The sequence below is a fragment of the Macrobrachium rosenbergii genome, chromosome 5 (genome assembly GCF_040412425.1).
Source record: "Macrobrachium rosenbergii isolate ZJJX-2024 chromosome 5, ASM4041242v1, whole genome shotgun sequence".
In the NCBI taxonomy this organism is placed as follows: domain Eukaryota; kingdom Metazoa; phylum Arthropoda; class Malacostraca; order Decapoda; family Palaemonidae; genus Macrobrachium; species Macrobrachium rosenbergii.
This window is the reverse complement of record NC_089745.1, coordinates 16,919,369-16,943,201: the sequence shown is the minus strand read 5'-3', so window position 1 is coordinate 16,943,201 and position 23,833 is coordinate 16,919,369. Positions and strand designations below refer to the sequence as shown.

The 23,833-nt window shown below is 37.8% G+C and overlaps 2 protein-coding genes across 2 annotated transcripts in view; one reads left to right on the top strand and one right to left on the bottom strand.

Moving 5' to 3' along the window:
* Positions 1-14,256, bottom strand: part of Cerk (Ceramide kinase) — a 102,639-nt gene extending 88,383 nt beyond the window's left edge. Inside the window, exon 1 of the mRNA XM_067103691.1 lies at positions 13,829-14,256. Within this exon, the coding sequence (XP_066959792.1) occupies positions 13,829-13,934 (106 nt within the window). The 5' untranslated portion in view covers positions 13,935-14,256. The remainder of the gene's footprint in view (positions 1-13,828) is intronic.
* A 5,532-nt stretch (positions 14,257-19,788) lies between these two features.
* Cap-D2 (CAP-D2 condensin subunit) overlaps positions 19,789-23,833 on the top strand; it is a 60,567-nt gene continuing 56,522 nt past the window's right edge. Inside the window, exons 1-5 of the mRNA XM_067103670.1 lie at positions 19,789-19,927; positions 21,179-21,299; positions 21,511-21,651; positions 22,004-22,182; positions 22,733-22,878. Coding sequence (XP_066959771.1) covers positions 21,179-21,299; positions 21,511-21,651; positions 22,004-22,182; positions 22,733-22,878 — 587 coding nt within the window. The 5' untranslated portion in view covers positions 19,789-19,927. The remainder of the gene's footprint in view (positions 19,928-21,178; positions 21,300-21,510; positions 21,652-22,003; positions 22,183-22,732; positions 22,879-23,833) is intronic.

Sequence of the window (23,833 nt, the reverse complement as noted above, 5' to 3'; positions counted from 1 at the left end):
CGAGAGGATAATGGCGCTAAACACCTACAAAATTAACATTTATCAATTAGGCGATCTCCTACTGTGTCCCTATTCTGTGACTCGCTACACGGCTTACACTTGTCGATTCTGATGAGGCGCCTCTGAATGAAAGCTTTTTCTGTACAGTATAAAAAAAACATAACTAATGCTGTAAGAAACCTGTAAATAATCATTATCATTCAGCCACAAAGATCTCTTAACATTTTTTTACTATGCCTTATTCTGTAAGCACTGAATCTGGACAAGAAAATATATGAACAAACTCCTAACTATCCAGGTGGGATTCACAACAGAAATGATGTAATTGCTGATAGATATCACGTGACAATGAAAACATCTGTAGTTTGAGATTGCTTAACTTACAGCTGTCCTCTGACAAACACTTGATACACACTTTCCGCCCTGTCTAAATCCCACACTGCTTTTCCCTTATCAGTCATTCTCTTCTCTGTGTTACTCTCAATCAAACATTACCATATCCCTTACATTGTATACTTACTAACAATGTTATACCTATGTAAATTTCAGACATACCTTTGACAGAACAATTCATTCTCACCGAATCCTTTGGCACTTTTCCCTCCTCCAGACAAGCCTTAGCAGGCACAGTCAGCCACTCAATCACATTATCATCACCATGCCACACCATCTTATTTGTATTGTACTCTTGTCAACCCCTGACAGCTTTCCATTCTTTTATTTTTTAATCGCCCTCTTTACATCCTCAACATTCACTTCCATAAACATTCCCAAATGTACACCTGATTTTATCCATTACACTCGACTCTATCGGCACAAGACAGCATTCCCCTCAGAAAGCATTATTCTATTTGCATCTTCTCTGCAGAAGAACAATTTGTTCACTGTCCAATTCTTAACCAGTTAGACTTTTTTTCCTGAAAATAATTTGTCATATTCACCGCTGTGTTTTCATTAACTGACTTCTTTTGTAAACGTATTTTCCGCCTACCCTGTGACGACTTTCGAGCAATTGCATAACTGGCACCTCATGTGGCGTTTACGTAAACATATCCTACATCTGCGACATTTCGCCTCTAACAAAAGTCTAGCAGGAAACAAAAATGTACATAATAAAGACTACGGTGACATCTAACATTTTACAAGAAATACACTCGTCGGAAAAGTAAACCCCTCAAAGTAGACTAGGGAAGGGTGCTTAGATGTAGTATACAGGGGAAAAATAACAACTGTTGTTTTATGAAATGACCACAGTTTTGTCTCTCATAAGAAAGCGAAGCGACCGTCGAAAGTTCAGGGAAATACGACAGAAATGAAGAATACTCGATTTATCGCTTCTGACAGCAGTGCTATTCTAAAAAAAACTGTGACTCAGGACATCCGTTGAACTAGGTTCCTCTGACTGTGTACAAGTCTCCTCAAAGTTCTACGGAGATAGGCTAACTACTGTACGTCACGCAGACACTCACAGTTCTGTACAAAGTCACGTTATTCACGTTAGCGTTAACGTTTTACCGTCAATATTAGCTAGTGTAATAATCCCATCCAACAGGTAATGAATTACGATTAGCTGAAATTTATTATGCATGAAGAGTAAAATCTAGGTATAACCAAACGAATCTTCAAGGGTCAGGCATACTTAAAAAACAAACGTGTCTTTTACCCCAGCCACTATGTTATTCATAACCAAATTCAATAATAATAATAATAATAATAATAATAATAATAATAATAATAATAATAATAATAATAATAATGCATATATTGGAAGCAATGTACTTATCCCCAAGCACGAAATTCAAAGCAATACCAAAATTTTCTATAAATCATCCAGTTGAGTAGTTAACTATTAACTATTACTGGTCCGCTGGTATAGTGGTTAGTGTCGCGGGTTCGTGTCTCCCCCAGGGCGATGAAAAATCACTGGCTCTGTATCATGATCAGTTACTGCTGCGGTGTGGGGTCTGCGGTGGGAGGCTGAGACAAACATTCTTTGGAAGCTTGAATTTCAAGTCAATGGCCCCTTTAGTGAGCTTGTTCCATGTGAACAGGTTTCATCTACTGAAATAATAATAATAATAATAATAATAATAATAATAATAATAATAATAATAATAATAATAACGCGATTGAGACCCGAACCTCACACACACTATGAAATACGGCCAGGCAGAGTGCCCTTCAAGTGGCCGTATAGGCTACGCGAGTTAAGCAATCTAGAGGAACACTGACGTCCGTAGGAAACTTTGTGAGTAAACTAATTCCAAGAAAATTATAGGACATTATAATTTTGAGTTACTTTCATTTTGCGAAGTTGTTCCACTGCAATAATATGTATACTATGAAGTCAATTACAGTTGCAGTAAATCAGTTCTTTATTGTGTAGTTAAAAGTTCTACAATTATAAAAAAAACTGACCGCAGACTGAAATATTTATTTCCTGTCTCACAACTGGCCTTCTCATCAAAAACAAGACAGGAAATACAGGCTATGCGTCGCAACAGTTCTCTGAACAACGGGAATTGGCGACCCTTACGCCTATACTGTATAAGATCTTGGAAAAGAGGTGATTGGTGACTAGGAAATTATTGCAAAAGTTTGTTTTTACCAACATGAGCACATAATTAAGCAGGAACTCTCCAGAACAATGAGGTAAGCCACTAAAATGGACCGAAACCAAGGAATGTCGTGGTGGCCTCATATTTGGTTAAACTAGCAGCCTTAGTGGTTGGTTACGGAATTACTGGGCGTTTTTATTTCTTAGTTAAAGAAGCTTCATAAGCAGCTTTCGGAGGGGAAAACTGACACAAAAGTTATTGTCACTGTGTCTTTATTTTGAAGAAAGCAGCACCCGTGGTGACTGAATAGGTTATTACTAATACTAATAACTACCTTACCCAAGTAAATATATTTGGCAAATTTTGGAAGGAAAATAGGCATCAATACGATTGATGACACGGTGGCCTCAAGTTTGAAAAATGTGGTGGCCCCCACTGACTGAATATGGAATTCATATTTTAACTGCCGAATCATTTCACACTGAAAACTCATCAGCATCTCGTCAAACCATCTTCCCTACACACGCCGTGCCATTCACCTCTATCTAACACGCACTCATGCTCCTTGGCTACTAAGGCCCTTTCTTTCCAAAACTCCTTCCGCACTATCTACCCATCACTTTATAGGTTTTCTTATCGCCTTTCCTCCAGTTTCGAATTATAAACTTTTCACCATTGTACCCTCCTCTATTCTTTCTACATGACTGAATTATCTCAATATAATCATTTCCGTCCCCTCACTTTATAACTTTTTATTGCTTCTAAACATCTTCACACTTCTCAAGCGTTCAGTTCTAATTACGTCACATATACAAAGTATAAAAAATCCTCCTGAAGCGTTTAATTCTAATTACTTTACATATACAAAGTATAATTAATCTCATATTCTTCAATCTTTCTCTCATTTGCATTCAAGTGTCCACAACTCTCTTCCATAAAGGGAAGCCGGTCATACTGAAATAAATTCTCCTCTCAAAACCTTCTACTAAAATAAGAATCTAACCCAAACACTTCCTTTTTCTTAAAGATTCGTGAAAATTTTATTTTTCTTTACCGTCAGTTCAAGGCTCACTGAACAAGCAGTGGGAAGAGAGTCCACGCTAAGAGGTAGAAATGATAAATTCCGCAGTAGGCCACACTTTCCTCTTTCTTAGTAAATTATATATATATATATATATATATATATATATATATATATATATATATATATATATATATATATATTATACATACACAAAAACTGTATCACAGTTTGGTCTTTTCCTTAAGTGAAACTCAGAGCGGCCCCGCTACCGGTACAGAGAGGTACAAACTTTGTAAGACGCAACGAGCAGCAATTAACATTCGGCAAGCGATACCAACCAGCCCATTGCGGGCAAGAGATCCTGGGAATAACAGGCCTTAGCACAGTCAGTCAGTCAAGAGTCTCTCTCTCTCTCTCTCTCTCTCTCTCTCTCTCTCTCTCTCTCTCTCTCTCTCTCTCTCTCAAACTTGCTTTGAGACAAATACGTGGACTTGGGAATTTCCTTAAATGAACACATTAAACGACTCAGGTGAGACTGATAAGCGTTTCATGTTCGTTTATATATGTTTATATATATATATATATATATATATATATATATATATATATATATATATATATATATATATAGCCTATATCTACATTTATATATAGATATAGACATATAGGTATACATATATACATAGATAGATGAAATCCACGTCAACAGCTTTCTCAACAGATGAGACTAATGAAGCGTTTGACTCATGAGGGACGAAACCAGAAATAGACCCAGTCCTTGTGTCCTGACAGTGTTATGACGGGGCTGCTTACAGATCCGAGTTAGCTAGTAGTACGAACATGTCGGCATTTGTCTCAGAGGAACTAATTCCATTTGAAGGCCTACGTAAAGCTCAAATTTTATCAAAATGTGTGTCACGTCCAAAACAGATCTTCAAACACACAATTTGTTTATCCATAATCATAACCAAATCAATGGAAGTAGGCCTAACCTAAGCTGCCGCCAGTGATTTTAACCATTTTTGGTGTTGTAGCTGTTACAGGAATGAATACAATTATCACATGCCTTGTTTAATTGTGATGATGTAAGCTCCTTGTAACATAAAGAAATACACAGTTTTACATGAATGGTAGGGAAGTGAGATTATGTACAAATCAGGGTTTTACCTTCGCCAGCCAAACTGAAACAAGAATCCTCCCACCATTCTCTTGGATCATCTGTATAAAGGCGACTGGTTATACTTCACCCCAACATGTTAAAAATGGCAAAACTGACAAAAATACATTATCTAAACGAGGAATTGAAGCTAACCAAGAAACAAAAAATCCAGCCTATAATCTGCCCTAAGATAAAGTCGCCTGAAATCACATTACATTTTTTTTTTTTTTTTTGCACTATTTAAATCTTAGATGAACTGTCTCTTTCCAGGTGTACTGTCTTTCCAGTTGTATACGCTGTATTGAAAATTATTCATTAATTACACCTGTAATAATTAGTGTCAAATAACATAATGGAAACCGAAATAATTAACGAACATAATAAACATTTTCTTTATAATGCAGCTGAAAATTATGCGAAATTTTCCGTTTGTACTCATTATTATTATTATTATTATTATTATTATTATTATTATTATTATTATTATTATTATTATTATTATTATTATGGAACAGATTTGATGGACGAACAGAATTCCAAAGAAGGCAAAATCAGCCACTGAACGAAGCAAAATCAGAGGCTTATAAGAATAGAACAGAATGTAGGATTTAGGCCAAAGGCCAAGCGCTGGGACCTATGAGGTCATTCAGTGCTGAAATGGAAATTGACAGTAAAAAGGTTTGAGAGGCGTAACAGGAGGAAAACTTCGCAGTTGCACCATGAATCAAGCTTTAAAAGAGGGTGGAAAGGAAGATGGAAGAAAGAGAATATGAACGGAAGTACAATAAAAGGAATGCAGCCTAATGGGGGTGCAGCTAGGGGCCAAAGGCACGCTGCAAAGAACCTTAAGTAATACAGTGCACCGCATGAGGTGCACTGATGTCACTAACCCCCCTACGGAGGAGGCTAACCAGGAGTTCGCGTCTCAACCCTGTCCGTAAGGACACCTCAAATATGGGGAAACATTCCAGACAGGGGCTGATAAGCTACATAAAACTTAGTAGCAATTGTGCAGAAACATGAAATAAGGGGGACATCATAAAATCGCAATTTCTTCTATGAAACAGACGAAGTAATTCTGATTGACTGTTTGATTTATGGTGACTAAAACTGGCGTCACAAAAGCAATTCTGAAGGAACCTTGAACGACCAAAAGGCGAGGTGTTCAAGAACATTTTCACCGAAACTGTTCAAGAATATTTTCTTTATATTATTCAAGGATATTCTTATCAATATTACTCGATAATGTTTTCAACAAAATTGGAAAGTTAAAAAAATTGAAAAGAACTGAGAGAAAAAAAAATTGAGAACTGAGTGACGGATTCTTGGTGTCACAATGCTAGAGAGAGAGAGAGAGAGAGAGAGAGAGAGAGAGAGAGAGAGAGAGTGTTTTTAAAATGAGTTACTCTGCCCTATACCAATATCAGCGAATATAAATGAGTTACTCTTAGTTTTAAACCAATATCAGGGCTGGCGAATATTAGACTTATCTTTAATCAACCAACTGGTTAAAAGTAATCCAACAGAGAAATTAGATAAAATTAATAACTCTTCATCAGCCGGCGGGGAATTGTCGGCCCATCGAGTGACAAAATCACCTTTGTTAAAAAAAACAAAGGATAGGCTATATCTACTGTTGCTATTCTAAATCATCGAATCAAACTAGCAACAGTGATAAAATTAATAAATAAATTAAAAAAGAAAAGAACAAAATCCTCAAACTTAAATTCAGAAAGAAGGGCCAAGTTGACTTCCAGAATCCCGAAGACTTACTGTGTATCAATATATGGGAGGCAATAAAGCCGCACGTTTACTAGACAACCTCTGCAATGGCTATTCTTTTCGTTTCTATTTCATTCTTTTGTTAGTTTATTCGTTCTTCCTGCTACCATACAATACGACTGGCTGGCGGTACAGAAATCTCAACTATTCAAGTAATCAACAGACCGACGGTGCTTGAGTGCAGTCGTGTACACAAAAGACTTCTTACATTGTTAAAAATAATGACCAGTAACTTTTGCGCTGAACTGACTGTTTCGAAGACATCAATGCAGCGGTGTAGTGTCTGATTACACCCAGGAGTGCATCTCCAACTGGCCCCACTGATTCTAGTTTCGAATGACAAACAATAAAATATAGAGAGGAAATAACTGAGATAGCCTACACTTGGTAAAGTGGGAACAAAATTCAGATGCCTTAAGAGGTTGGATGGCGGCGAGTCCTTGAAAGTGCTCGCTGCTGGTGTGATTTCTGAATAACCGTTAAGAGGCCGTGATAATCTTCTGTACAGAGGACTCGTTCCTGATTCAGCAGTTCAAGGATTCATGAGGTAGTGACTTTTGTCTTGTGTTTCTCTACAGCCACCTCTTACATGAAAAACGGTACACTGGTGTTATTCTGATTTCATAAGAAGTAGGGTGCTACTTTGGCTTGTTATCTACGCGTCACCTAACCGAGGTGGTAGTACTAAACATAGCATGCTAAATGTAAAGTGGACGGCCGCACGAAGATATCGTTTATTAATATAATTTGTCGACCACACAATATATAATACTTTGATCCCCGAGGGGCTAGTATTAAACATGGGCTCCCAAGGAGCTTAACCTATTCATATGGAACAAGCCCACAGGGGCCATGGACTTGAAATTCTAGCTTACAAAGAATATGGTATTCATTAGGAAGAAGTAAGAGGAAGCAAAGGGAAATACAGAAAGAAGAGATCCCACTCATCAAAATAAAAAAATAAATTAATAAACATATAAATACATAAAAACGTATTAAAATGCAAGAACAGTATTAGGGTAGTACATTTTCGCTTGAACTTCTGAAAGTCCTGTTGCCCTTCAATCCTCTCGTAGGCTGTGAATATCACCCTGGCTAGTAGCCTAACAGACGGATGAGCAATGTAGTAATGCAACGAAGATATTGTCAATGTGTTAGCACACGAGAAAATGAGTATTACAGAGGCTTGGACACGCGAAGAGAATGGAGGACGGTAGGTTGGTGAAATGGTTGAATAGGCTAATTCATTAGACCTGGAAGAAAAGAGACCTACCAAAAAAAGGGGGGTATTTGAACAGAAAGGCCTTATTAGACAACAGTATAAAACTGTCAGCAATGACCAAGCATTCTCACGATGTTGAACGTGTTACAGTCAACGTAAATGTATAAAATCCGTCAACGATAAAAGCGTCTTACTGGATAATGCCCCAGTAGACTGTGGAAACGTCAGTCCAATATAAAACACGCTCGTAAATTTTTGGAGACGTAAATTTTGTTTGCATGTGTAAGTAAATTTTGTCCGCATGTTTAAGAACACACTAAAAGCTTTATTTTCAGAGACACCATTTCTCTTTCCCAAAGAATAAAAGGGGACTGGGACGTTAAGATGCGTCAACTGCATTACTGATACAAGTAAAATCCCCTGAATGACTATGGCGAACTCTCATTTAAAAAGATCTCTGAAAAAATCTCTCTCTCTCTCTCTCTCTCTCTCTCTGCAGTACAATCACTGTAATCAACCACAAACAATGTTGGGGGAACCTTGCCGTACCGTAAAACCAGATCGAAAAGTTCAGCCTTTCCTACCTGTGACTTTTAAACATGGCCTTGAATTCTCCGATAGCAGCGACCACCTCGAGTGATATTTACGTCATCAAGAGAGACGACAAGAATACCTATTAAAACAGAAGTCATCATTCCAGGCGTGGCGTAGGGTTAATCAAGAAGTTTTGGAATATAGGCTAAGTCAGGCGAGAGAGCATTTGTACACTGTGCACCAGTATCTCTATAGACCTTGCTGTGTACCTAGACTATACAACAAAACACTGCCTGAAGTGAAGAGCATACAAGAAGAAAGCAAGTTTAAAAAAGAACTAAAGACTCTCCTGTTCTGCAGGAGCTACGATACTGACGAGAAAACACTAAAAGACAGTCATAAAATATAAGCAGCACCTTATTTTGAGACCGTACAAGGGCCCGCCAGAGAGGAAATTATCCCTATGGAGAGCTGTACATGAAACCAAACAAGGTGAAACTAAGTGAAAGTGATTACGAATCAGACCATATGGATTTATGGGAGCTTGCTTAAAATGAACCCTGACTACTAAACAAGCAGGGGCCAAAAGCACTGGACTGCCTTGACACGATGCGCTTTCTAAAGGCACGAAGACGTATCTGCCACGCAATATCTGCCACGCAATACGGAAGGACTGTCTCGCGGATATCACAGACGCCTCGCTTACATCAGGTACCCGTAGGTAATGAACTGCAGTTATAGAGCATTCTAGAGCGACAAGGAACTACGAGGCTGCTATGGACTCCTGAGAGAGAGAGAGAGAGAGAGAGAGAGAGAGAATGATTGGCCAATTTTCAGCTGACCCATTAGTTCCGTGTTGGTTACACAATTAGCTTTGCGTGATAAGAATTCTCTCTCTCTCTCTCTCTCTCTCTCTCTCTCTCTCTCTCTCTCTCTCTCTCGTTGAAAGAAAGCACATGGAAATCCTTGTTAGATCCTGACTCGCACAAACCTTTGATTACGAATAAAAAAGAAAATGTATCAACCGTAACGGTAATCCGTCTCGGAAAGGAAACAGAAACATAAATACAAATCACCTGGATTCCTCAACGGCCCTGTTTTCCTTGCATCATAAAAAGAAAAGGCCAAGACTAAGATCCATATAACTGGATATGTTGCGTATGCCGAAGGAAAGCTATCGTGCTTAAAATGTCACTCGATAAATGTATTCGCAGACATGTCTGATACCCGTCACAACTTACGTAAACATTCGACTGAAGAATCATACCTCCCGAAATTGTTTACAGAAATTTCGCGGCAGCTGGCGCCACCTTTGGACACGTTAAAACCGACCACCTTAAAGTTAAAAAGTGAGGTCGTGTCTGCAAGTGTCAACAGCTGCTGAAGTTGGAGGTTAACATAATGGTAGGAGCCTTTCTGTCGGTCTCTCGTGCCAACTAAGGTACTGACATTAAGAAAGTTTGAAAGGTGTAACAGGAGGAAAACCTCGCAGTTGCACTTTGAAACAATTGTTAGAGAAGGTGGAAAATCAGATGGAAGAGAATATGAACGGAGGTACAGTAAAAAGAATGTTAGGGGTTGCAGCTAAGGGCTAAAGGGACATTGCAAAAACCCTTGAGCAATGCCTACAGTCCACCACGTAGGGTACAGTGAAATACCCTTCGTCCAAAAACCAGACATATCCGCAAGTCTTAAAAGGGATTTAATGGAGACACCAAAAAGTAGCCTAATTATGTTCGACCAGATCATTCCCAAATGCGTTCATCTGATATAGAGATATTTTGTCAACAAGCACGCAGACACATGTAAAACTCTGACCTCCTTTATCCCTGCTAGGAGGGGATAATAATAATAATAATAATAATAATAATAATAATAATAATAATAATAATTAAACTACAGGACACGAGGTATCTCCTAGGCATGAAGTAGTAGAATTCTGCTCATGGTACGCACGCCTACATACAATTATAAATAAAGAAAGGGCTTCAACATTCGGGAAGCGAGAATGCCTTGTACAGAATGAAAATTCTATACAAGGAGTTCATCCACAATTCAGCAGTCAATGTGAAAATGTGGCCGTGGTCATTGTCTTGTCTCTTCTTGGGAGCCACTCCTGACACTATATATACATATATATACTGTATATATATATATATATATATATATATATATATAGGATATATATATATATATATATATATATATATATATATATATATATGTATATATGTATCCCAATTTCCTTAGGATGGGGTTACCTTCCCCATGCCCTTTTTATCTTGAATCTGGCAGACGCTGGTAGGTAATCACGGTTGGGATGGGCCTAACCACGGATCTTGCAAATGTAAACCCAGTGCTGTATCTACCATTCAAGGATAGGCTACACGAGTATCGTTGCTACCCTGTAAAATATCTCTCGTCCAAGAATCCTCTGTCGTGCATACAAAAGTCAAGTTGGATCTCCAGCCCCCACACTGCCTCTCTTCTTCCTGGTTTCTCTGAAAAGGATTCCTTCTCCTTTAAGGGAGCAGGTTTTGTCCGATGGAGAAACAAAAAAATATATCACCGATACCATAATGGTTACCGTCAGCAAAACAAAACAAAAAAATACTAAGATTTCTCCCATCTCTGTCACTCTCAGTCAAGTACACATAAATAATAACACATACAGTCATACATACCAATATATCATACTTTATATATACCACACACACGATAGCCTACATCCAAATTAAACTATAGTATAATCAAGTCTTACGGATTGCCAAAATGGCGTCTGATGTGTATGACAAAACCATAGAGAGAGAGAGAGTGGGTTGCATCTTCTACTGAGAGCTTCGGGGAAAGGTCAGGGGTCACCACAACGTGCCGGGTCATCCCTGGAAGAAGACAGCCCAGATATAAGCATTACAGAGTTATAGATCTATAAAGCCAGAACCTAAGGAAGGGAGGTTCTGAGATTGATATATTCTCTACGGTTTGACAAACATGGAAACCATTTCATTAATACAAAAAAAGGTGCTGCTGCCTGGTAAATGTATTCTTAATGGTAATACAACCCCGCCCCACACACATGAATATATATAATGTGTATGTGTACGAGGGTGTGTACTGCGTAAAAATTATAGGCCCATAAATACAAACTTAAAATACCGTGAACAAACATACATATCCAAACATATAAATTAAGCTACCTCGCATCTTACTAGGTTAAACAGACAAAATGGATCTCATTCGCTATGCCATCGCGCGCGTGTGTGTGTGTGTGTGTGTGTGTGTGTGTGTGTGTGTGTGTGTGTGTGTGTGTGTGTGTGTGTAGCTTAGGCCTATTCCCCTAAAACACGGAGGGTCTGCTAGCGTAAATGCTTCCTTATATGCTGCACTGGCCCAGGTTCCCACATCTTGACTCTCACTGAAGAGTAGCTTGCAAACCACGGAAGGTCAATTATTAGTTCCACATGCTTCTACGTTCGCTGTCCCCAAGCTGTCAACAGGCAAACACGGTCTAAGTATCGTCAAAGTTTAGATGCAGGGGCCGCATCAGCATTCTTCCAGTTACTCCAGTAAACCCGCCCCCAAAATCAGGGAACCCGGCCATCTTTCTGTTTTCATTAGGTTTTACTGACCCTTCGCCATTCCTAAGACGCCCAATAAATTGTCTTCAAGAGTCGCCCTTTACTCATGCTATACCGTAAAGTAACATATACCACTCTCTCTCTCTCTCTCTCTCTCTCTCTCTCTCTCTCTCTCTCTCTCTCTCTCTCTCTCTCTCTGAAACAGAGAATGACGTCAATTCAGGCATATTCAGCACTCATAATATCAAATGAATATTTAAACCTCTAACAAGCAAAAGAAAAAACTGATTATTACGTCTTTCATCAAAAGGGGAAAAGGGGCCTATTCACAAAACTGGGTAATAAAATTTCATTAGTACATTTGACACTTCTGCAAAAGAAAAAAAATACAGCACACGTACCTGATGAAACAAAACAGACACATTGGCAACCAGTAAATTCACCTTTAGCTAAGCGCAAAGCGGATGATACGCGATTAAAGAACTAAATGTGTGCACAAGCATTCAGATCGGTACCATTTAGCGTCATATATAAACTAGCCGAGTTTACCCATCTTCTGTAGTGGCAAGAAACAAAAGTGCTCAAATGCTCCATTTCAAACTTTTCAAATTAATCAACTTGACAATCGGTGGCGGGGATTCTATGCTTAAAATTGGAGTGGGTTCAGTTACCGATGAAAGTTTAACATTATCAATCAATAACTTACATGCAACAGCCTTCAAAAGTGAGATCAATATTAGCTGTTCGTTCTGAGCTCTCTCATTCCGAAGCTAGCTTTTTTTTTTGTATCATCTAGGTCAGCCGTGACCAATATAACAATCGATATCGTACTGATCTAAAATTCTACAGACATCAAACAAAATACGAAATCTCATGGGTACCCTATGCCCGATGGTACTAATTATACCGAATTCTAGTAACCCCACCTGTCCATATTTAACGTACATTTTCATTGTTGGCAAATTCACATCAAAAGTAACCTGTCAGAGAGAGAGAGAGAGAGAGAGAGAGAGAGAGAGAGAGAGAGATCGGTCACCAATATAATCTGTGGGGGAGGGGGCTGCTTTCAGCCAAGGTTTCGAAGGAGAAACATTCCACCCAGTTCAACCCACAACGTCGGTCGGCGGAGGGGAAAGGAGGGGGTGGGGAAGGAGATGAAAGACGAAACTCAACACCCCAGGGCCTATACGGCGGGGGGTGAGTAGGAGCCGGATCAAGGGAAACAATGGTGGAGGGTCTTGGTTGACAGAGCAAAAAAAAAAAAAAAATGCAATCATGTGATGGTACTTCTTGGAGAATCTCGAATGAGAGAAAAAAAATGCCGCGTAAGTACTTTCATTATGTCTGATGATTTTGCTTAATAACACTGATGGGACAACGAGGTAACATAAACGCCCTTTCGATATGATATTGGTGTCTGTTACTGGTTTCCAGGCAATCCCGAAGGTAGCCTACATACCATTAACAATTCCTAATTTCCCACACCAACAATAAATTACAAAGCATAATAATGATCATTAACATATGCGTAAGCAGCAGCATGAAGGCTATCTCTATACTGGCAACAACCGTAACCAGTAGCGTCATTTTGAAGTTGCCTGCGGTAAATATCTAAACAAACTTGGCCTAATTTCCTGCTAGGAAACATGTTGTCGCTGGTAGGTTGAAAAGGAGTAAATCAGGATATCAATGAGTTGTAAAAATAAGTGGAACAAAAGTCTGATCTTGACAGTTTTGCCTAAACAAACGTCGAGATCCTATTGTAACTAGCCAAAATTAAACAATGTGTAAGTATCCTGGCCGAGGCTACATCAGTTGCAACATGCTATGGCGTATGTTTCCCTTCCTTAAGGCGTGTCTGATACTCAGCATCCTGACGGAAATCCGAGACAGCAATGTTAGCTATTCATAAAAATGACTAAAGACAACAGGGTCCTGCTTGAATTTGAAATAGGGCTCGACAATACTTACAGTCAGGTGTACCCTCTGGTTCCCAGCTGATTCCATCGTTCGTCAAGGTAACTTTGCATCGCTTGTTCAGGATGTAAAACGTCCCTTGAAGATGCATGGCAGACATCTAGTCTCGATGGTGAGGCTGGTTTTAAAAAGATAGCCTGTTTTTCAAAAGCCTTACCATAATCACTCACTATCTGTAATCCGCGCCATTTCTACGAGTGGTTAATAATTGCAATTCGATAGATTTGCTTTCACGCAAGTAATTCTACGGGTGAAATTATTCTTTTCACCAAAATAAAACCGCACTCGTGGATAGTAAACTATCTTTTCATAGGAAACGGCACATTATTAACACTACGAAACGCAATAGCAGTTATAAGAGCCGGAGAGCACGATAACGTACGTCATGACCGGACGACTACCTGACCGACACTATTTGTTTTGCTAGTCCGTTTTCTTTTAAATCCCGCCGTACTCCACGCGGCAAGTTGACCTGAGTTGCCATGTTGCATTTTCTCAGGGGTGTATCCCGATGCGCATGTACCTGCTTATAATTCAGTGGTTGATATATCCAGACCCTTTTAACCAAATTTCATCTTTACATCCCCATCTTCAAGAGAATAGGAAGATGTCTCCTTTTTTATTATCCTTAAGAAGAGAATAATAACCAGGAATTTCTACTTTTGCTGTGATGTTGACAATAATAACGTAAATATTCTTTTAAATACAATGTTATAGTTGCAAAGGACAGCTCGGATAATGAAAATTAATGAACCTGGACATTTAACTATATTCTTATCTTTTTTTATATTCTTATCAGTGCCAAGTGTGTGTGTATATGTGTGTGTATGTGTGTTGTATGTGTGTGTGTGTGTGTGAATTCTCAAGGATAATTAGTTATTACTGATGTAAGGATCGTTTGAAATCATTCTATTGGTAAGCAAACTAACCCCAAGAACGTTTCATTCCAGCACTGACAGGCAAGATCATACACACTGCAGTATCTTGCTGTGTGTGTTTGTGAATTAATACGCGCACTGCTTAGTCTGCTAGGGTTGTGACGGGCAGAGCCAAAGTGTAGACCTGATCAAAGTAACAAAAGAGTGAAATTCGTATAGACTTTTGTCTTGCAGCAACTGAACAAGCTTCTCTCTCTCTCTCTCTCTCTCTCTCTCTCTCTCTCTCTCTCTCTCTCTCTCTCTCTCTCTCTCTCTCTCTCTCTCCTTTTAAAATACGTAAGTGCTCGAGAGCGTGTTCCCTGTAATAATTCAGGGAATATGTCAGGATAGAGCCTATGCATCTGTCTGTTCTGCAAATAAAAGACTTTCCGATGAGCCCGTAGTTACAAGGACACGAGAAAGAATAAGTCTAAAATCACGTGTAATATAGTAATTTGATATTGCACAATAGGTTTCTTGTGCTTCAATATTATTCTGTTTAAATATCAATAAGAAACCTAGGACATAAAACGCATTACGGCTTAGATATTAAACCGTTTATAAGAGTCTCTGTAGGTTAAGCAGAGTTTGCAGGTCCACACCAGACCCTCTGCGCCAGTTCAACGTCTTAGAGCACGTGTTGTCATATGCCAGCTTAATCTGCACTAAATAACTAACCAAAACTCCTGGAACGCTTCAGAGCTGTTGCTGAGGGAGTTCAGTTCAAGCTTGTGTAAGACTGAGCAGACGAGACTGGTTTGATGCGACAGCAAGTTAATTTCAAGGTAAGGCGGCACTATTTCTCCGTGGTTGAGGATAATCACAGGAAGAACATGGTAAGAAAGATGCACTGCGAACAGGATATGGAACGTCTGGCAGTGGCGACTGGTGATATCAAAGAAAGGATGCAGAGACCGATGAAGGTTTGGAAAATATTTTGAATGGGGAAAGTTTGAGTCTGAATTTTACTAAAAATCTGGCTGTGAGGGTAAATGAAACCCAAAACAGCATAGTGGCGTTACGTTATTTTTTTTTGTTCAAGAATAAACAGCATGGGTGATGAATTGTTAGGTGAATCTTTGAGTAAATGGGGTACGGACGGCAGCGGCTGATCTGCAAAAGATGTGAGATGCGAAGGCAAAACTTGGAATGAATGTCAACAGTGTTAGGCCAGCTCTTCTTTATGGAAACTGAGTGATGGTTTAGCGCGAATATAATAGGGAAAACTGTGAAGCGTTTTATTGCTTTATTTACCATTTCTCTACCTTACTCAAAAGTTAACTTTTAGGTATATGTCAGTCCACTCAAATAATATCGTGCTCTATAATGAATGACCTCTGATATATAGATAATGTTGTTATATGGGCAATGTCGACAGTACTAGACTTACAAATCGAAAATTGTAAACTCATCAAAAAGCTATCAAGAGAGTGCCTCAAGGCGCTGTTCTAGGACCGATATTGTTTATTATCACTGTATTTACACGATCGAACTCTCCTGGATTATGAAACATTATCCATAATCAGATCTACCTGGTTATGAATAAGACTGGATATACACTGGTCAAATTAAGAGATCAAGAAGGAAGTAAGTAGACAAAAAGACTGTAACTTAATGAAAATAAAAAAAGTTTGAAAATGGACGATTAAAAGGAATAAATAGTAAATAGATATTTACTATTATCAAAATAACAGTAAATATCTAAATGTGACAGTTCAGACATTAAATTTAATGAAAATAGGACATTATTGTGAAAACAGGACATTATTGCCCAAGAAACGTAGTCTTCACTAGCGCTAGGAATTACTTTTAAAAGGTAAAGAACCAATTAAATGGGCAACCTCGTGCCGTTTTCTAACCCGAGGAAAAAACAAATACTAAAAGAAAAAAGAAGAATTGTGGAGTTTTACAACAGGATAGAAAGAGATGTAGGAAGTTAATGTGTCTTTGAGGTATTGAATCTGACCAATTTACGGGTTCCCCTTCCAGATGAGCTCACAAAATCAGAGTTAACAGATACGAATAGGACAACAGCTTGACACTGGTGAAGAAGAAGAAGAAGAAGAAGAAGAAAAGAAGAAGAAGAAGAAGAAGAAGAAGGAGGAGGAGGAGGAGGATGAGGAGGAGGAGGAGGAGGAGGAACAGAAGAAGAGGCCTACGGGAAGGGAGCAAATGTTCAATCAACAATAACAACACTTATAAAGCACTGAATATAAAAAGAAGAAATAGTCTTACAAAAGGAAAGAAGCAATGAACAAGAACAGCCCCATAAAAAGTCAAGGATTAAGACTTGTATGTTAACGAGGTTAGAACGCTCAAAAAAGCGAAAGTTAGCATTGCATGGAGAGAATTGTTAGGAGACCCATGGGATGACCTGATGATCCAAGAAGGGAAGAGATTTCATAGAAATAGTTGGATAATTTGTTCCATCTCAAACTCTTGTGGGCAAGGAGACAGGAGATACTCGTGGCAAAAGTAAGCTAACTAGAGAAGAAGTAAAGTCAGCGGAACTTGGCGAAAAATAGCAAATACAATTATAGTAGAGACTGAAAAGGGTTTTCTAGCAGAATGGCGTCCCAGAGAGGAAATTCAAGGCTCTTCAGCTGAGCTTTAAGTGTGGTGAGACATACCTTTAAAACAAAATAACATAAGCAAAGGTTACAATGAGATATTTGAAAAGACTCAGAGAAAGTGTCAGTGAAAGCATCATCGGATCCCTGGGGTTTAAAGCAGAAAATTTTTGGTGAAAGGTAACACTAAGTGGCCTTCTACAGAATGGAGGTGGTAGGCCAGAAAAAATGGAGAGGAAAAAGAGGTAGGAGTTCCGTGAGTTAAAAGGTCATGGGTGTAACCGCCATTGCCATGGGATTACAGCACCCTCTCTCACCATCGTTAAGGTCAAAGACCTCTCTGGATTTTGTATTCGCCTCATGACTTAGGCACTGTTGACTTTATTTCTGGAACTTCTCATCGTAATATAGCTGTGGGAGTAATTATGGATACATTAAAAAGACTATTACATGTCTATGTAACCACAAGACTTGAATACCGAAGGAAAATAATTTATTGGAGAATTTACAATTTAATTAATAGGACAATCAAATTAACAATGAATGCAGCACATTCTAACTGAATTACATCGCCTACCAGTTAATGCAGGAACTGAAATCAAATGCATAATCTATCGCACTGCGCAATAAGGACGTGACGCTGAAATATGTTAAAGATCAACAGAAATATGATACTGAAAACATAACTCCACAAAAAAACATGGAACATAGAATAATTGAATTAAGGTGACTCAGATATGTATTGGAGAATGGCCCTTTGAATGTGTCACTCAGGTTATTCAATAAATGGCCCTGAAAACAAGACGTTTAAAATTTAGATATGTTTAAGAAAAAATTGATAGACAAGTCTAATGAACAACAGTTGTGGTACGCACGAAGAAGCTATTCAAGAAATCAATAAACAGGTACAGGCAAACATATTAGCCCTGTCACACGGGACAAATGAAGACTTCTAAAGCTACAGAAAATTATGAAAACAACATTAACTTGTAATTTTTACCACAAGTTCACTTTTTCCCACAAACATTTCATTATATATTTTGTCCCCTCAGTGTTTCTACTTCCCAGAGCTCCTTCTCATAATGGATGTTGTCCTGAAACACTTGCATACAGTTGGCTTCCTTTCCCATCCCACTTCCCTGAAGGCACCCTGCGGAACTGACAAATCCATTTGTCCTACACAATAGGGCAGACATTCTGAGAGACATATGGTATACTCCATATTAACTGTCAGTTCACACTATCATAGCAATCAGATAATAAGAAAATCTACATATTTTTTTTTGGAAAGACTTGATATTTTCACCCCTCTTGATATCAAGTTGGAGCTTATTATACAGATCTTAGGGCTGCAGATTTGAAGGCTCCAAAACCTACATTCGAAGTGTATCTTTTTCTCAAATAACTTGAAACTATCTGAAGCTAGTCTTGTCTTTTGTATATTCGGTCTTGATAATTTGATGAGTCATAAAACATATTTTAAACTGTTCCAGTTCTGATACGAAGCCAATGCCACTCAAATAATACAGGAGTAATCCTATCCAGAAGTACATCCTTTATTAATTGTGCTACTCTTTTTGGTATATTTTGCATCCTCCTAAGTTACATCCCAGGTGAAGTATTAACAGCACATCTAATAGTTTTTTAACAGAACGTTCATCAAAATAGTCTTTATAACAACGGCAATATTTCTATGATGATATCCAGTAAACCTTGCATCATTACTGATTTGAGCACTGAGCTGTAAATTGGATTTCAGTAGCACTCGTAAGTCACAGACTATAAAGTAATATCTTTAATCGTATCGAGATGGAAGATAAAAGAAATAGAAGCACATTTGAAAATGACAATTGTGGTGGAAATTGCGATACATCAAAACCATCTTCATTTGAAAAAATTAATCGATGATGTAAGCAAGGTCCCTTTTCTGTGGACCTTGGATGTAAGTAGCCCAAGATATGAAAGAAAAGTGTGAAATGCAGCGTAAGATTTTCGAAGAAGTTTGTTTGTTACAGGGAGGTGTAAAAAAGTGTCAAAAGCAGAAATGAAAGTTCATAAAAGGCAGTTAGATAAAAGAGAAACTAAACGTTTATGAGAAATGGGAAAAAGATATTAAAGAAAAGAGCATAAAAGAATCTTAGAATCATGATATGAAATTAAAATTTTACAGTTGAATATCAAGGAAATATGTAAAAGTAACTGTCAATTTTGCCTAATTATGTTATACTACATTGAATACCAGAATGGGAGGAGAGAAGCGATTACATTACAGCTAGAAAGTATACAGTGCTATGAATTTCCATATAAGATGTGGAAAAGAAGACATATCATAAAAAATTATAAGAAATATCATAAGAAATTATGATAAATAACATAAGAAATTAGAAGAAATAGCAACAGAAATTATCACTTACAGTTCCGAGACCATCACACAAGGAAATTTGAGGCGCCGTTGCATAGGCCTCACCTTATAAACATGAACTGAACTGAGCGTTGGACGAAATTGCGCGGGAAATTCCTTTGCAAAACAAAAACAAACCAGTTCAACTGTCAAGTGTCATTTCAAAAACGTTCGTTTTATTTTGTATTTATTCTGGTATATTAAGGTACGTATTTTAATGTGAGGTAATGAATATTAGAATTATTCAGAATTCAGGAGTGGAAAAATAGTATACACTGAAATTTAGGACGATATGCGTAACTGTTTTGCCTAGACCTAGGCTAAGCCTAGGTACCGTACGATAACCAAGCTGGACATCTTGTTTCACCTGTAATGGTACTTAACTCTTACAGCATTTGAAGTGTTTTTATCATTTTCTTCATTTCCGTATAAATTTCGTTATTTATAAAGTCTAAAATGGTCGTACAAAGCGTCTGCTTCATCGGTCAAGTAGCCTACTGTGTAGTAGGCTTGCTGGTGGCCCTGCTAATTCCGTTCCAAGACTGTTGGTTGTAGGTTAGGCAGCGAATTGGTGTTCTGAATTAGGGTAATTTAATGCTAGTTTACATTGAGGTTAAGCTAGGCCTAGTTAGATGAGCCTACTGGCTATTCTGACTTTTGGTGCAGGCTAGAATGCAGAGTTGGGGATCATGAATTAGGCTACTTGAGGGGGGTCTAAAGAAGGCTCAGGTTAGGACACAGCACCCAAGATTAGGTTAGGTAAAGGGAAGGGATAATGTTCGTTTCCGGTCTGAACATCCCATCAAGTACTATGTAACTCTGTACCATCAAGTACTCCAGTCCTTTAGGCATGTACTCACTGTTACGTGCTGAGCAGTCAGAATGTCACTTAATTTTTCTAAGTAACCATTGTTTTATATCTTATATGAGTGAGCACTTTCCCAGATGTTTCTCGTAAAGAAACATTTTCAGGTTCCTGTAATAATTTTTGTGTGTAATATCAGTTGGATAGAATGTTGAGGGTTAGCTGTAATAAGTTTCTGTCCTAAGTATAATGACTGCATGATTAGAATAAAGTAATGTTTTTTATGAGTATAAAATTTTTTTTTTAACTATGAGATTCCTCCTCAGACGTCATCAGCTGGAAAAAGCATTTGATTTAAGCCCATCAAGGATTTTAATAGTATTTGGTAGTTGGTTACCCCCCCAACTAATGGAAATCTAAGGGAAGACATATCTCTTGAAACTTGTCTCAGCTAATCACTATGCAGTGCATGAGTGAGACATTAAATACGCTTACAAAGTGTAAAAGTTAAAAAATTTCAAGGGGTATGTCATGCAGAATTAATATTACTTGTATGCAATAGATTTTAGATGTACAGTATTTTATATCATGGGAGGTAGCTTCTCCTCTTTTGTTGTGATTATGAGTTATGAGTTATTTTAATGATTTCAGATGGAATCGTTTGATTTTGTTATCCCATTGAGTTTGGATGCTCTTCAGGAGGCATCTAGTACACGGCAATATGCAGTCACAAATATTTCCAGCAGTAAAGAGCTTCCGAAGAAAGTCGTAGGTAAGAGCTTAGTGATTAGTGTTGCATCTAAGAAGGCATTTATGTGATTGGAAATATTCTTAATGCAGCATCATACGGTTTTCAGGTTAACTTGGCCATCTGTTTCAAATGGGTGACATTCAGTCAAGTTTTCTAACTTTATGCTTGAGTGAAGATTTTACTCTTATAATTTTATCTTTAATTTGTTAACTGAACTTCCTTCAACTTACAGACACAACAGTTTCATTTCGGAAACAGGGCTCAAGTTTCATTTTACAGGAACAAAACTTTGACACATTATACAGTGTATTGGTCAACTTTAAGGCTGTCGATGAGGAATGCAAGGAGAGATCCTGGGATTTACTTGTGAAAGGTTAGTGACTGATATCTTTATTGTGGATATTTTCTTGGTAATTTTCTTAAGAAAGTTTGCTAAAATAATAGAGAATATACTTTATCCTTTTAGCTCATTTTCACTATTATAAGGGCTGTTTTCAGATCGTTTGGAAAGGCATAGTGTGTGATTTGTACTTCTTGTTCATTTCCAGCGTTGGTTACCAGTAAGAATTTGTTTTAACATTTACTTGTTTTATTGCTTGCTGTGTCAAGTGAAAAATTGTTAATGATTTATTATCCCCCTAGGCGTATTACCATATGGGATCATACCAGTGAAAATGTATGTTTTTGCTAAGCTTTGATTATTACTTTTTTCCTGTTTTTTTCAGCCATGACAAAGCTGTCTTCGGAAATATCTCCTGTCGTAGATGTAAATGACATGTCTTCAAGTGAGCGACTTAAATGGTTAAACATTCTTAAAATGACTACATACATTGCATGTACTTTAACTGAAGCCTTTGAAAAGCATTCCAATAAGCCATCTCTAGATACAGCCCTGGTTACCAAGGTATAGTGTTGTGATTATTTTGTGTGTGTTTTCTAGGATACAGTATTCTGTAACTAGGGAATAAGTGTGTTGAGGTATCAATAATGTAAAATAAATTATAGATTATAACTACTTGAGAATCATAATGTATCATTTATTATTGATGAGTTAACATTTTCGTGCTAGTATTAGTCAGCTCAGTAACTCCCACATTGCAGTTGCCCTTTTGTCAAACTGTATGAACTGTTACACTCCTCTTAGTTCCAGTTAGTCATCATTATGTATCATTGTATTTTTACTCAGTTTTTTTATTATTGATTTCCATAGTACATCTAACACATGGAATTTTATTCTAAGTAGGCAGAGAAGCCTAGTTTAAACTACCCAATTTATCATTAAGAAACTGTTCTTTATTAGATTTAGTGTATTTGCTGCAGGCCTTATCTCTGTTTTTAATGATTTGGTCAGTATTGGATACTACTAAAAGCCAATTGGAATAAAATCACACAACATTTATGTTTAGTATTGCAACAGAGCATTGCATATTGTTTGAAGAGTTGGGATGTTTCAGGGACGAAAAAAGTCTTCCAAGAAAATGGAGGATGAGAGAGATTGGGAGGAAGACCGTAATCAAATGCTGAACCAACTTTATGGATTGTTGCAACATCCACTGCAGCGTCTATGGGATCCTCCCATAATGGAAGAAGATTTTGTCAAGTGAGTTATTATAACGCCCGGAAATTGTGAAAGTTTGTCAGTCATGGACGTGTGTACGGTATATTTTTTGTGTAATTTTATGTGGTGGAAGTTGTGTTGTATGTAAGTACAGGTTGACCATCACTAATCCGGCAATCAGTAGTCCGGAACAATCAGTAATCCGGCACAAATTTCGGCTAGAGTAATTTCTAATGTTTCCGCACTAATTTTCAAATTTCCCGGTCGCTGCGCTAACTCGCTCGCCAGCCGCTTCGATTTGGTGGCGCAGTGTGCTGCATCAACAAACTGGTAGCCTAGCCTACATTATACTGAACTCTATTCACATATTAACAGTATTATACAAACATCAACATAACGAATATGCATCTTTTTCACGGATCTTTTAAAAAGTTATGCTTTACTACATTGTTTCCAATTGCATATATTCTCATATTGCTTTTGTATTATAAATTGCCATCAATGTTTTGTTTTGGGAATCGATATCGCCGCATTTAACCAGGTTCGAAGCGCTTTTCTTGCTTCTAGTTAGCGTAAATGAATATGGATACTTTATTTATTTGGGACAAGGATATTTTTCGTTATATGAAGTGTTTTTAAGTCGAAATATAACTTAAATAGGTCTCATTGTGAAATTAATATAGCTATTTTTTCGTTAATATATGACGTTTGCGGGAATCGCGGCTGGCCGCTTTGGGGCATATTTTTTTTTTTTTTTTTGAGCAAAAAAAATCAAGATTCAGTTCGCTATTTTCTCTTGATTTCATCATAATACGAGCTTTACGTATTTATCTTTTACTGGCGTGAAAACAGTAGTAATTTGTATTCTTTCATGCCCAGTAGTTTTGATTAAAATACATTCTCTCCAGTTTTATTTACAGTCGAGTTTCATCTATGTTGCCGATGCATGATAATTTATAGTCATTAGCAGCTTGAATATTGTTTTCTCAGCTTCAGC